The following is a 15,360-nucleotide window of genomic DNA, read 5'->3' on the forward strand; positions in this document are numbered from 1 at the left end:
TTGGAAAAAAAGGAAAACTACAGAATATATTCAACTAGCCGGAGATAGAGGAAGAGAGAAGAAGGGAGGGAGATAAACAGAACAACAGAGACAAAGACTAATGAATGGGTTGTTAGTGGGTATTTTGTAAATGTTTTGGAGGTAGGAGAGGCTCTTAGTGGGCACAGATGGACTGAATGTCTTTTAAGTTGGCCAGCAGGCTTGGCAAGGCAGGATGGGTAGTTTATGGTACACAGTTTTCGGTCATTTTCTTTCTTTTTCTCTCTCTCTGCATGTATTTCCGATTCTCTATCGCCTTTTCGTTTTCGTTTACATACACACACATTAACACACCCACACACACAACCCCGCACACACACACACACACACACACACACACACTCGGCCTGTGTCGCGGTCCTCCAGTAGAATACAGCTCTGATTAGACATTCTGCTGTAGGAAATTACCTCCATTTATTCAAATTATTGTTTATGGCTTTTGTTTGGAGGGCCAACATACGTCTGGATGTGTGAACAAGCTCCCAAACTGTTATTATATGCTTCAGAAAATGACTTATGTGCATGTGTGTGCATGTATTTGTGTGTTTGAGTGAGGTTTCCTAGGTAGCCCTTGTTTGGATATAAATGCCTGTGTTTATGGCTGTGTGGTAGAATTAGGAGTGCTCGTTGCTAACTTGTTATCCTACAACTAGAAAACAAACACTGCAGGGGAAGAAAGTGTAGACCAGCGGCGGTGGCATAAGCAGGTGCGGTGTGTTAAGTTTACTTTCATGTGTTTGCTTTCATATGTCAAAATAGGCTGTATGTACAGTAAAATAAACATTTCAGCACCCTGCAAATAAAACAAATAAATAAAAAAAAAAAGATGTGGAGACATTTCATTCAATAACTTTTGCTGGTGCTGTGTTCTACTTTTGACGCTGTTACTGCTCACAGAAGAAATATGTCATGAAATTGACCCAGGGATGTTTTGCCTGCTAAGACTCAACATGACAAGATATTAATTAGCAAGCAGCTAAAAAACTGCTCTTATCTGTAGCAATAAGAGCTGCTTTTCACAGTTTCAAAACCTGAAAGGCCGGCAGGCTCCAGGTAAGGCAGAAAACCGGGCTCATGATTGTTGCAACTGTTCAAGGATTAGAGACTGAAAATGCCGGCTCCTAAAGGTCAGCAGAAATGTCTGAGCTGTTGTACGTGCCAGCATGTGATAGCACAGTGAGCATTTTCATTCATTTTCTTTCCACACTTGGCTCCATGCAACTTTGTAAACAACAAAAATTAATCAAGTGGAAAGATTACAGTTTTCACACACTGGAAAAAATCCAGCACATATTACAGATGCGCAATTACAAGGGGACATAACATGATTTCCATGAAGTGATCTATTAATAGCAACTATACTGAAAATGGTCCAGATGTCCATGAGAAGCTGATGTGGAATGAAAGATGAGCCAGATTGAAATCAGAAAAAAATGTAATGACTTACAGTATTATAGTTCCTTGAATGTACCATGACTTGGCAAGTTAAGAAAATAATAAAAAAAAAAGTAAAACAGCTTTACCACAAATGCAGCTAAATGCTGGACAATAAGCTTAAGTGTCTGGGTGGACAACTATGGAGATCTTGCTCACTAAGCTTTAGTGCTTTTGTTTACTGTAGATTAATATAATGGACAAACATAATGGTACCATTATATTAAAAGAACAGTTACTCCCTGTTCTGTGACCTGGTATGAAACACAGTTCCTTAGGCTTGAACTATGGCACGACTGGGGGCTAATTTTGGGTTAGATGTGAGGTCATTAAAGGTTTTTTGCTTCGCTTCGTGTACCACCCGAGCCTTTATTATTGTTTTAGTCCACCCCTGCTTACTATATGACAGAACATGCATTCTGTTGGAGTTTGCATCTCTGTTTTGTGTTAATTTCCTGTTTGTTTCCACCACATTTTCAGCTGTTGCTGAGACTGGCACGGAGCTGTTAACAAATGTGTTTTTAACTGAGTGGCAGCATCCTGACGGAGGAGGAGAGAGAGAGAGACAAGTTAAAGAGGACTGAGTCAGAGAAGGGGAAGGTACGAAGGATTAGTCAAACATGTAGGGTGTTGTAAACAAGATGGAAAATACCAGGCGTGAATGCTAAAAGATACAAAAAGAAAATGATTATTTCACATCATTAGTGCTTAATTCAGCTGGCAACTTTCGGTGCTTCCGTGTCTTTAAATGCTTGAATGTCATCTGTTGCGTGTATGTATTTGTTACACTTTAGGACCTTTTCCAGTTCCAATTTATTATTTTCAGCTGAACTGCATGTCACCAAGCTTTAGAGCTTTTGTTGTAACTGACACTTTCAGCACCTAAAGTTCTTTCATTGCTTCTGTTTCAGCAAGCAGTTCCTTTGTGTCAGTCCTTTAAATCTGGTACAATTATAACACAATAATTTACCATTGAAATGGATATTACACTACACTACAAGTATTAAAGCTAATTTACACAAGCCCTACTCTGAAAAACTGTCACAGAGTTAACACTGTCTGTGAAGCTGGATTTAAAAGGTAAATGTTTAAAGTTTCCGTTTTTCAGCCCATGTCTAGCGGCATGTTGTGTGAGTACAAAGTGTGATTTCCCTGGTTGGTTGGCTGGTTGCTGCTAATAGACTTACTTTCTTTTATGCTAGCTAACTAGTGACAGAAGTGATAATTCAATGCAAAACAAGGAAAATAAAACTAAAAAGCAGTCTAAGGGGGTCACTGGTACTCAGTGTTGGGTAAGTTACTTTAAATAAGTAACTTAGTTACATTACTAGTTACTTCTATCAAAAGTAACTCCGTTACTTCAAGTTACTCGTTACTTTCAAAGTAACTAGTTACTAGGGAAAGTAAATTTGGTTTTACTCAGAATTCTCTTGTTAATGTGTTGCTTCCATAACGTTGCCAGTCTTCTAGCTTGCTTACTTGCCACAAGTGCCCTGTGCCACCTACCAATAGAAAGGAAAAAATAATGTGCATATTTCTACGAGAGAAATCCCACACCTGGACCATCATTGACCGCTGCCATGATTCTAGCCTACGTCACAGCATGATGTGTGCTTTTTACATCCAACACAAAAACTGCAGTCGTGGTGCTTTCGATTGTACTCAGAACTCGGAAATTCTGCCTTCCGAATAGGAAGATGTAGGTAACACCAGACTGAAGATGGGCTGCATACAGGGCTGGTTTGGGACAAAAAATTGGCCCGGGCTTTTTGACTAGCCATTATAGGAAAAATCATAAAGCCTTTGAATGAAAACAAACACTGTTGTGACAGTGATGTACACTGTTTTGATGGTATATATGTATCAATCTATCAATCGTTTGTTGTAAGATTCAGATAATTATTTTTTAAAAGTGAGACATTTTAAATGAGAATAAGAAAGAAAAGTATTTCTTTGTGCCCCTCTCTCCCTGTTAATGCCCTAATTGCCCCCCCCCCCTGGCAAAACTTTGCTAGATCCGGCCCTGCACAGTTACCAGCTGTCAGCTACATAAAAAAGGATCCTGGTGTATTTGTTTCTCAGAAACAGAGATCATCTTCATGTTTCCCTCTCACCAAATATCCAAACCGACATCATGACCAGCAGGTTTACAGCTGTGGCTCCAGCAAACATCAGCTGATAATAGAAATTAATATTAAATAAACTCTAACAACAGCTAATCAAGCTTAAACGTGCTGCTGTTGTTTAACGCGACATCGGCTGGTTTCCTCTTTCTGGCGCAAAGCGGGCGATAAACAAACAAGAGAGAAAAGCCGATCAGCTGATCATTGATCAGTTTTCATGATTGAAGTAGAAACAGGAGAGGGAGGGGAGAGAATGAGAGAAGAAGAGGCAGCTGTGCAGCTCCACCTTTGTGTCTTTTTCATTGTAGCTGAAGTACCGGACAAACTGTGTTCCTTTTCACCTCAATACGAAACGCGTAATATTTTCTCTGAATACGAGACGATTCTGTTTTTTACGGGACGGTTGGCAACTCTAATAATTAACCTTATGAACAAAATAAAGTTCAACGGTTCATCATTAACTTCATAGCACCCACCCAGCTGTATAGAAACTCCATCATGCTAGCTAGTACGCAGTACGGAAAAAGTCAGCACAACGAAAATAAACTCCACCTAAACTTGGTTTATATCTGACCCAGAGAGACTGCAGGTCATAACTTCTTACCTGAAGTTCAGTTCACACTCGGACCGATGGCCGCCTCGGGTCTCTCATCCACCTGCTGGCCTCCACCACTTGCTAATGTTACTGAATCTGTGGAAGCTCCGCGATAGCCACCACCCGAAGTAACGAATAACGACCATATCTAAATCCCAATAACGATTAACACGTTCCTGATTTTGGCATAATAACTAGTTACCGTGCTCGTTACCACAATAATAACGTAGTTACTGTAACGCATTACTTAATAACGCGTTAGTCCCGTGCTGCAATGAGTTTTATATTAAAAAACAATGCCATACTGTCCACCCTCACTCTGTCCCTTAAACAGTAAGTGATTCTTCATTGTTGGCTAGCAGCATTGAAATGGCACAATCTACCTGTTAGCCACAAGTACTGTGTGGAGAAGAGCCTGTTTAAGTCAGATGCTTTTGTAGTTCACCAGACCGACCACAGATCCCAGTGGCACAATCAGCTGGCCACTAACTATAAAGAGATCGCTTCTCAGACAAATATATTTTCTCACTTTGCATCCATCCTTTAAACTGCTTCCATATTGCTGCCAGGGTAGGATATTATCCTTGGAAGCATGTTTGATTTCCTTCTTGTCCATGCCCCTTTAAAAAGACTGACCCTAAATGACACAACTGTTGCCTGCAGGTGATTTATGCTGTAAGGTAAAGGCCCTACAATAATACAGACAAAAACAGTCAACAATCATATGACACCCTATAAGCAAGCTTTGGTGACTGTAGGAAGGAAAAACTCCAGGGGAACAGGAAGAAGCTCCGGCAGAACCAGGCCATTTGGGGCAATCTGCTGCCAAAAGTTGGGGATCATGGGAGGAAGACAGAACAAAGACAGTGCGGAAGAGAGCTTGAGATGAATAATAATTAATGATTAAATGTAGAGTGGTGTAAAAACACATATTGAGTGAAAAAGGTAAGAGAGAAACACTCTTGGGAAGCCTCCGCAGCCTACACCTATTGCAACATAACTTAGTAATGTATCTTTATCAAAAAGGAAACTTAAAACCTAATCTTAAAATACTCAGAATACTGATGCTAAGACTGATGGGGAATACTTTTCCACAGAATAACTTTTTTTTTAAAATTCCCATCCATCCCATCCATTTCTTTTTTTCCCCCACTTACCAGTCATGACAACAGCAGGCTAATCATAGAAGCTGAGACTTCCTTCCTCCTACACATCTCCAGGTTATCTGGGGAAATGGTGACACATTCCCATCCCAGCTAAGAGATCTAATCTCTCTAGTGAATCCTGGGTCTACCTCAGGGTTTCCTTCCGGTAGGATACCTAAACCCTCAACGAGAATGTACCCTGGAGGAATAACATGCAGACTCCCACCTAAAAACCAGCAGTTTCCGACTTTGATTGATAACATAAGAAAAAAAAACCCCTATGTGACAGTGGAGAGCATATTTAATTACTTATTACATTTTTTTTATAGATGTTCCTTCAAGATAAATCACAACCATGGATGAAAAATGGGAAAGGGGGAAAACACTTCCAGTAGGGAGCTGGTTGCCAATCTTTCCTTGATAACCAAAAACTATTTGAACCTGCTCCCAACTGTTAACAGATTGTGGTGCCAGTCATGGATTTGCATTCATTTTTTACAGTGTAGATTTGATTTTTTTTTTTTTTCATTCCTTTTCTTTCTCTGTTACTTTCTCTATGTTTGTCTTGTTTAACTTTGGATGCCATTTTTTCAGTGCATACATTTCCTCTATTACAATGTTGCTAACACCTGTTTTGCACTTCTTTGGCTTTTTGGGGGTTTTTTTATCTTCAAAAGTTTGTGCACATATAGTATGCTAAGTACAGTGTTATAGTACACAATATATAATTTGTTATCACCATTAAAATTTATTGTTAAAGAGAAGCTAAAATTGTAGACAAAGAGAAAAATGTAAACATATTAATTAAAGCAAACACACACAAATGTAGACAAACGATATGCAAATGTTCGCACATACTACAGTTGATGGTGAAAGAAAGGCAGGAAATTAGGGAGAAGCAGCTGTCGGGCCATTAGCATAGCATCGTGTGAACACCTGAGTCCTGAGCTGGATGACAGCCAGAAAGACAAGCTTAATAAAGAATTCTCCAAAATGAGATCATCATTACACACATCTGGACATTTTTTAATTCATTTCAGGCAACCAGATTACACTAACAGTACATGCTGTTGTTGTTGAACATGGAGCTTGCTTTTTTTGCTGTTGTTCTTTTTAATAAGGCAAGTGTGTGTGTGTGTGTGTGTGTGTGTGTGTGTGTGTGTGTGTGTGAGATAGATTATTTTGGAGACATAGTACAATACATATGTTTCCACAGGTACACTATGGGATGTCAGTTTCCCTGTGGGGCACACAAACATTTCCCCAAAGAGAGACTAAGTTACACAGTCTGAGTAAGAGAAGTTGGAAAAACTTAAGAACACATGTAGCTCTAGCTTATCGGCAGGTTAGAATAGCTTTCAGTTAAGATTACAGTTACAGCATGGTGACATCTAGGTTAGAAGAGAATGATTGATGCCAAGGCAGCTTTAATATGACATGAGTTATTGTTAATCTCTGGCTCTTTTCCACAGTGTGTCTTTTGTCCCATCTTCCTCCCCTCACCCCCACCATGCCGGTAGATGTCTGCCCCTCCCTGGTTCTGTCAGAGGTTTCTTCTTGTAAAAGGGGAGTTTTTCCTTCCCACTGTCACCAAGTGCTTGCTCAGAATTGGTTGTCTGATTGTTGGAGTTTCTTCTGTAGTATATAAATAAAGAGGGCATGTCCACACTAATATGTTTTTGTTTGAAGTCGCATCTTTTTCTCTACGTCTTGGCCTTCCGTCCACACAGACGGCGTTTTTGGTCAAGGAAAATGCAGCGCATTGAAAACGCTCTCCAAAGTGGATACACTTGAAAACGCCGTTTTCGTGTCGCAGTGTGGACAGCAACCCCGGAGCCTTTTCGAAAACGATGACGCATTTTAGTCATGTGATGCAGTCATGAGACCAATTAAACTAAGATAGCGGAGGGCATTATACAGCAGTTGGTTTGTTTGCTCTCAATTTTGGCAGCCCTATTAAAGATTAATATCAGTCTGTACATGCTCCAGATAGCTTTTCTTCAAGTTCTTTAATTCTCACTTGCTTTTGCAACTTTGTACTTTTGTGTTACTCGCAGCAACAACTCCACTTCGTTCTTAGTCCATTTAAAACACTCTGTGCTTTTCCTCAAAGTTTTGCAGCAATGTTTCAAAGAGCCAGAAAGTAAATAAACAGCAGACAGAAATGAGGCAGGTCGAATCGTCTTGCGCTTCACGCATGCGCAGTACTGGAATGTAAACGTTTTCGGCTGTTTCAATGTGGACGCACAACTCTGTGAAATTGACTAAAACGATAATGTGGACGCGGAGTGTTTTCAGACGAAAACGCTGTTTTCAAATTTATCCGGGCTAGTGTGGACTTGGCTGCATTCGATTTGATTCTCCAACTCTGGTGTGATGGTAGAAGCACTGTGTTACATAAATTCTAGGAACATTTCATTATAGCATAAAGCTGATTAAAATTTGTGTTTATTTGTGGTAACCCTTCAATGTTTGGGCCATGAGCTTCTAGTTGGATGTGCTCAGAAAACAGCCAGTGATCTTGTTCCTTACCTCATGACGTAAATATTGCCATCATATAATACAGAGTGACTGTTACATGGGACAAAATTCCCAGGGGTACAGTCATTTATCTGTCTGTCCTAAGCTCATTGTTACTGTGCTCACATGACTCTTAAGCTCCTTCACACTTATAATTTTATAATGATAAAAAACATGTTTTCTGGAACAATAACAGAAGACTTTAAGGCTGGAGAAAAACTAAAGCTACGAAGGAAACAAGTACAGAGCACGGATTCAGTTTATTTTTTGTACATCAGTGGTCTGACATGGGTACCCCTCCTTGCTTTTACCTGACAGTATGGCTTCCACCAAGTCACCCTCCTGGATCTGAGAAGCAGAGCGCAGTAGCTGCAGCACGTTGTCTGATGTAGGATCATGACGGAATAGGAGGATCTTCTCGTACATCCCATAGAAGCCGCACTCTGGTAACTAACAGAGACAGAAAGGCATATTATCTCAGCAAAATCTGTATTTCAAAAAAAGTTATGTTAGTTGTAACTACGTCTTTTTCATAATTGCTAATATGGGGATTTGTTGATCGTATAACCATTCTTTATCATAGTTTTGAGTAACTTTGTACTCATTGCATATCTGCATTTGGTCTAGTATGTCCACTTTTTCTCTTTATAACAGTTTTCTGTTATTTTCTCCTTATGGTCATTTCATGTGGATATTTTGTGTCTCTGTACGAGCTTTTTATCTGTGCACAATTGGTTCCTGCACAAAGCTGTGAATCAGGACAATGTCATCAGTTGACTGCTCTGAAAATAAAAACATTTTACACACAGACTTTTAAAATAGCATGAGCCTGTCTTTCTACTGCGATCACGTCAAAGTAAATTCAAATTTGAGAGAGCTGATGAAAAGAGACAAAAAAATGAAGAGTAGTGACGCAGAGAAAGAGAAGAGCTTTGATCTCTATCAACAGATTAATAATAGACTGAGATTATCATCAGAAGGAGATGGACAGACCGATTTCACCAAATAAATTAACACAAATACAATGATGTTGTAAATTTGCAGAGACAGAACTCTATCAAAGATATTCATGTTCCTAATTGTGTTATGATGATATAATAACAAACAGCAGCCTGATAGTCCTCCTACTATTTGACAGTAAATTTGATTCAAATCTACTACTTTTAATTCAAACTGCTACATTTTTGACAGGCTTCCATTTCAGGAATACAAAATCTGTATTAAAGCTGCATATATTATATTATATCAACATCATCTATTACTGGAAAACAATGTTACTTTTATTTTGAAAGTTTAGTTTCTGCTAACTATCGTCTCTTTTACATATCATGTGACGTTGTGGTAGTGATGGATGGCATTCGGCTGTTTCCATTGTCAGATCAAACTCCAACTGCCTTAAAGTGCTATTCCCACTAACTGTACTGCTACCAGTTCTGCTGGAAACCATGCAGGCCATGAAATTGAAAAAATTAATAATAATAATAATTAATAATAAAATAAATAAAAAGGACCAAAGCAACGAGAGACTAGGGGCACAAATGTATGAGTAAGAGATGCAAAGTAACCACAGAGAAACACACAACAAAGTGGAATAGATATGAAACCCAACTCTAGAATCTGTAGCTGTTCTTTCTATTTCAGTCTTTGGTTCCTCTCTGGTGGGTGGGGGGCAATTCACAGGTCTGTGCCCAGGGACTATCTGTCTCATAATCACTGGATACAGAAGACGATAACACTGCAGGAGAAGTTTCAGATGTTTCACTTAAATCGCTAAAAGTGTTGGAGTTGCCAAAGTGCTAAAAGGTGTTAAAATCAGTAAGACTTCAAGCCTCGACTCTACATGGAGTTGTCACTTTAAAAACACAAACAGAAGATTAATTGCTCAAACTAGTCCCCACAAAGACAGGTGTATGTGAGCAAACGCACAAACGCAGCCGAGTGTAACCACAGGAAGTTAAAGGTGCAGTTCGCTGTTATGTTAAAGATCGATGAGGCACTGCTGAAAGGAGCAACACATTGACCAAGTGTAGAACACCACTGAGATTGTTATCGACCACAAAAACACACAAACACTCTTCCACGGTAGAAGAAGACACACACACCATAGCATACAATAGCATACATGAAAACAAAGATTTATATCAAACTTCTATTTTTTTTTTTTACATACGTCACTTCCATTGCTACATATATGTGGTCAGACCAAATCAAATTTTTTTAAGATACCACAGCACTGAAATGTGATTGAAAGCATCCATTTTTTCCAGTTATGTGGTTAGGAAGTCATTGTTTTCTTTCTTTCTCCTTATAAATTATAAAATTATGAATTCAGCATATGTATAAGAATTACCCACGAGTGCCATACACCTTGTAGTATTCATTTTCTTCTACTCTTGGATCTGTCTGGTAGTCAGAAAACTGAATATTTGATGTACGACGTGGAAGTTTTATTGGAGTAACCTACAGTTAGTGTGTCACTGCAGCTACAGCTATTTTTCTGCCTTTTCTTTCTGGCTCCTTCATGATCAGAAACTTGTCTGTGTGAGCAAATATCAGAGAAGGACAGACACTGTATATTTGTGTGTTTTTTGTGCACTAGATTTTGAGTAGCAGTGAGTAAGGATTTGGCAATGGTATGAACTCCTTATCCATATTTAAGTTTTGGGAGTGAAAATAAAGTCACACAGCGGCACTACTACCTTGGTAAGTAATGTTAGTTTTTATTTTTTCTAAATAAGCTCTAAAAATACTGGAATGTTGTGTCCCCCTGATTTTACTCTGAAATTTCCACCTATGGTGGAGGCTATGGGAGTACAGAGAAGTTACTGTCATTCCCAGAAAAACACTCTGATATGGACATGGTCATGCGCTCAGGCGCTTCTGTTAACATGAGCCTCAGTCTATAGAGTGACTCAGAGTGTGTCAAAACAATATCGGCGCACCATTACAGCAGCAGCAGCGGTCAGAATGAATAAAGGTGGGGAGGATTCCCTGCATTCATATCATTTACACCAAATTATCCAGTTTTGATGAGCCACTGCCCTCAGTATCTTCTTCTTGGCCGAGTGTGTTCTTCTTCTACAGCAGTCCATCTTTAGTGTCCCTTGTACCTGAATTACTGTTAACATTCTAGTCATTATTGTTTGACTTCTGCCATCAACAAGATATTTTGCCCACATTAGCATCACTCCTTGAAGCTGACATGCAAGAATTAGCAGTTTCTGTCACCCTAAATGATGAATTTCAAGGACAGCAGTAGGAGAGAGAAGGGTGAGGAGAGGAAACAGAGAGGAAAGAAGTTGAAAATGAGGTACATAAGAGCAAGAACATAATAGAACAAAAAAGTGGAGACGCTTTATCATACTGCCCTGAACCTTCCTTTTGATCAGCACGCTTGCATCATTATGTGTGTGTGGTGTCACCATAGCAGCGGTGTCGCCGTTGTTGTCATGGCAACAGGAATTCAGGGCCGATTCCTTTCCATCTCCTCCAGCTCTCTTTATCCAATTCAGCTCAGTTCAAGACTTCCTGTGCTGAATATGTTGAACTACAGCATCGTGGATGCTGGAGCCTGACTGACTGTTCTCTTAACATCTTGTTGTCCAACAAATATCTCTAAAGCAAAATAAAATTTCTTAAATTAAGAACATGTGATAAAGGTCCTGATGTCACTTCCTCTATAATTTTCGCCATGAGCTTATTTTATTTCCCCAAATTTTTAAGGCATGTATTCTCATTTTTCTAATCTCTTTACTCCAGACCATGCCCTGAATCATTGTTCCAATTTTTAGGACTACTGATGTATTGGAGTTAAAGTACTCCTCACTATCAGATTCTGAAGTAGAAGTTAATGTTTGTATATACTGAAAAATGCTAATTTGACAGTGAATTAAACTTAGCAGAAAAAAAATATATTTATGAATGAAAAACTGATTCAATATTTTGGTTTTACATGATATGGGCTCACCACCTGCAGGAGGAATCATAAGGGTTGGGTGCAGTGTTTGGTTGCAGCCATTGAGGGTCAAACTTTGGCAATACGATCCCCAGCAGAGAAGGAAGGAGTCTTAGGTAGTGTGTGAGGTTAAGAGCTGGATTTACCTCAACACACAGCATGGGTTTTAGAACCAGTCTCCTAGAGGAGGGGCTGGACTTTGTTCTAGTCTGAATTTTCCATCAGTGAAAATTCTTGACATTCTTGCTGGCGCCCGTGTAGTAATTGTCAAACCAGTAGGCAGACAACAGAAGTGAAGGTAGCCGTCAAGCTAAATGAGTCTTTGGTGTGGTACTCAACAAAAAGATATTCAACCAAGCAGTGTGCAGCTCTTACAGTAGCCGAATCACAAGCCGAATCAAAATAGTAGGGGTTCAGTGAGGCCATGGAACAAGACTTTCGGTCAATCTTGAAGCTTCCATCCATCCATTCTCTTTTACTTATCAAATTCAGAGTTGGTGGGGGCTGGAGCCTATCGCAGATGCCATAGGGTGAAAGGCAGGGTACACCCTGGACAGGTCGCTAGTCTGTCACAGGGCTAACGCAGAGAGACAGACAACCATTTTCACTCACATTCACACCTATGGGGTATTTAGAATCACCAATTAACCTACGCCCATATGATGAAATCAGAGTACCAAGAGGAAACAGAAAAGCCCAGCAAGATGATAGATTCAAAACTAGGGCCTTCTTTGTGTGAGGCAACAGTGCTAACCACCACAGCAGCGTGTTCCCCTGGTCTCCAAGCAATTCAGGGAAATTATCAGGTTATTCCGAAGGGGAATACAGTTCTCTAATCACACAGTATATAATGTGTGCAGGGTGCTGTTAACTTCAACTCAGGAAGGTCAAAGGGATACTTTGAGGATCTCCTCAGTTCTTCTGTAGCAGAGGCGGAGTCTGGAGATGAGGTGGGTGATTTGCCCATCACTGGAGGTGAGGTCACTGAAATCGTTAACTCCTTGGCAGAGATGGGCAGTAACGCGTTACTTGTAATGCGTTACTGTAATCTGATTACCTTTTTCAGGTAACGAGTAAAGTAAGGGATTACTATTGCAAAAACAGTAATTAGATTACCGTTACTTTCCCGTAGAAACGCTGCGTTACTGCATTACTAAAACCATGATTTTTTTGCAAGAATGTCTCATGACAGTGACGTAAGCGAGTGCGACATTCGTGACAACAGCTGTGTGCAGATCAACAGTGGATCATATATATCGAGTTAAAACTAATAAAACAAGTTTTAAAAAGGGACTTTTCCATTTGATTACATTTTGTATGATGGATTATGTAGAAAAAGTAGAATTGGGCTGAAAGATCTATCGCTTTATCACCTATTCAGGTTGTAAATCGTGTTTTTAAAAAGTAACTAAGTAACTAAGTAATTAATTACTTTTTAAAATAAGTAATCAGTAAAGTAACGGGATTACTTTTTGGGGGGAGTAATCGGTAATTAGTTACTGATTACTTTTTTCAAGTAACTTGACCAACACTGCTCCTTGGTAGCAGAACCCCTTGGGTGGATAAGGCTCACTCTAAAGAGTTCATAAAGGTCCTGGATGTTTTAGGGTTTTCCTGGTTGATACCCCTTTGTGATATCACATGGAGATCTGGGGCAGTGCCTCTGTATTGGCAGACTGAGGTCATAGTTCCCATTTTTAAGAAGAGGGACTGGAGGGTGTGCTCTGCCAAACCACACTACTCAGCCTCAAGGTGTATGTCATAGTACTGGAAAGGAGAGTCCATCTCTTAGCTGAACCTTGAACTCAGGAAGAGCAATACAACTTTTATCCTGGCTGTCAAATGCTGATCCAGCTCAGTGTCCTCTCGAGTGTTTGTGGGCGTTTGCCCAACCAATCCGCATGTGTTTTGCGGACATATGACTGCATCTCTCAGGGGATCCTGTGAGAGATACTTCAGGACAATCAGATGTCTTGGTTGTTGTTACAATCCATTCAGTCCCTATACAACCCCATAGCTTGGTCCACATTGGCAGCAGTAACCCTGAATAACCCAACTGCATTCATAACTTTATAAACAAAGGCTGGATGTGTTTGAGGAACAAACACTGCAGTGTGCTACCTGTTCTTTTTCAGCAACTGACATGTTTTTCACAGCCGTTGTAGGTTCAACTGTTTAAACAAAAAAGCAAAAATAAAACCAAACCAAAAAGTTTTATCAATCAATAGGCCAAAATTTGTCACAAATACTGAATGTAGTACTTTAGTAAGTTAGGTTCAGCTATGCCCCATAATAAGCTGGTTACCTATCCAGGATGTACCCCACCTTTTCCCCTATGACAGCAGAAAAAGGGCCCAGGACCCTCATGACTAAATTGGATAAGTGGTTAAAAAACAATAACTCATGGATCCGATCCATGGACTCATGGATAGATCTTTTTTTTAATGGAAACTGTGTCCATCTTGTCTAATCAATATATCAATATATAATGTCTACTTAAAAATAACAGTTATATATTTTAACTGAGGTCAGTTAACCCATCCATTCTCTTCAGGTTATCCTCATCAGGGTTATTGACATAAGCCCATAAGACAAGAGGCAGGGTATATCATAAACAGGTAGCCAGTGTGACCCAGGGATAACACAGACAACCATTCACACTCACAATCACACCTATGGACAATGTAGAATCAACAATTACCTATCCCCACTTGGGAGGACGTCAGAGTATGGGAAGAACATGCACACTCCACAGAGAAAGATCCCAGTCACACGGTGAAGTCAAACTCAGAACTTACTTGCTGTGAGGCAACAGTGCTAACCACCGTGCCTCTGTGCTGTAAAGATTTTATGATTAGGCAGATGGGCTTAAAAAGCCGTACCAGAAAGGGGCAAACCCTTTAGTCCAGCATGTACTTAATTAAATATAGAAATACGTATCTATTTTTATCTCAGCACAAGAAAAAAGCACAAGAATGATCAGTGACATTAATATCAACTGAATCCTGTTAGGTTAGCTAATTCTAAGGACCTGCTGTCACTGAGCCATCACTGATATTATTTAGTTATTTTATTTGTGATGGTGCTGCTAAGGAACACGGGGGTGTTAAAAGAGCCCATGGATGCTGTTACATTTGAACATAAACACAGCAATCCATCCTTATAACATAATGAGGACAAGAGTAGGCTGTCACTATAAAAACAGAACATGAAATAATCTTCAAATGTGCATGCACTTGTTTTACTTGTAGGAACTTGAATCCATATGTGGAACTCGACTTCAAAGTCAACCCAATGCAGAAAACTACATGTGTGGTATTTATAAAAATTAATGTTCCTGCAAAGGTGAGTAAAATCTACAATTAGCTCCTTAACAACACAACAAGACTGCTATCAAAAATGATTTAAAGTCTCAGTCTAAATGCATTACTATTTGTAAATTTTGTAAACAATTTAAAGTTAAAACTTAATAGCAAATAAGTATGAGACATCTAAATAGTCTAACGTGTAATTTGGTTGCTTACGTGCCTATAAATAATATGAATAATA

At 39.5% G+C, this 15,360-nt stretch overlaps 1 protein-coding gene across 1 annotated transcript in view; it reads right to left on the minus strand.

Moving 5' to 3' along the window:
• prkd1 (protein kinase D1) overlaps window positions 1–15,360 on the minus strand; it is a 75,375-nt gene that overhangs the window by 50,317 nt on the left and 9,698 nt on the right. Inside the window, exon 2 of the mRNA XM_085441167.1 lies at window positions 8,168–8,306. Within this exon, the coding sequence (XP_085297293.1) occupies window positions 8,168–8,306 (139 nt within the window). The remainder of the gene's footprint in view (window positions 1–8,167; window positions 8,307–15,360) is intronic.

This window comes from Copadichromis virginalis, linkage group LG19 (assembly GCF_057382275.1).
Source record: "Copadichromis virginalis isolate Kocher_CV1m ecotype Utaka linkage group LG19, C_Virginalis_male_GT1.1, whole genome shotgun sequence".
Classification (NCBI taxonomy): domain Eukaryota; kingdom Metazoa; phylum Chordata; class Actinopteri; order Cichliformes; family Cichlidae; genus Copadichromis; species Copadichromis virginalis.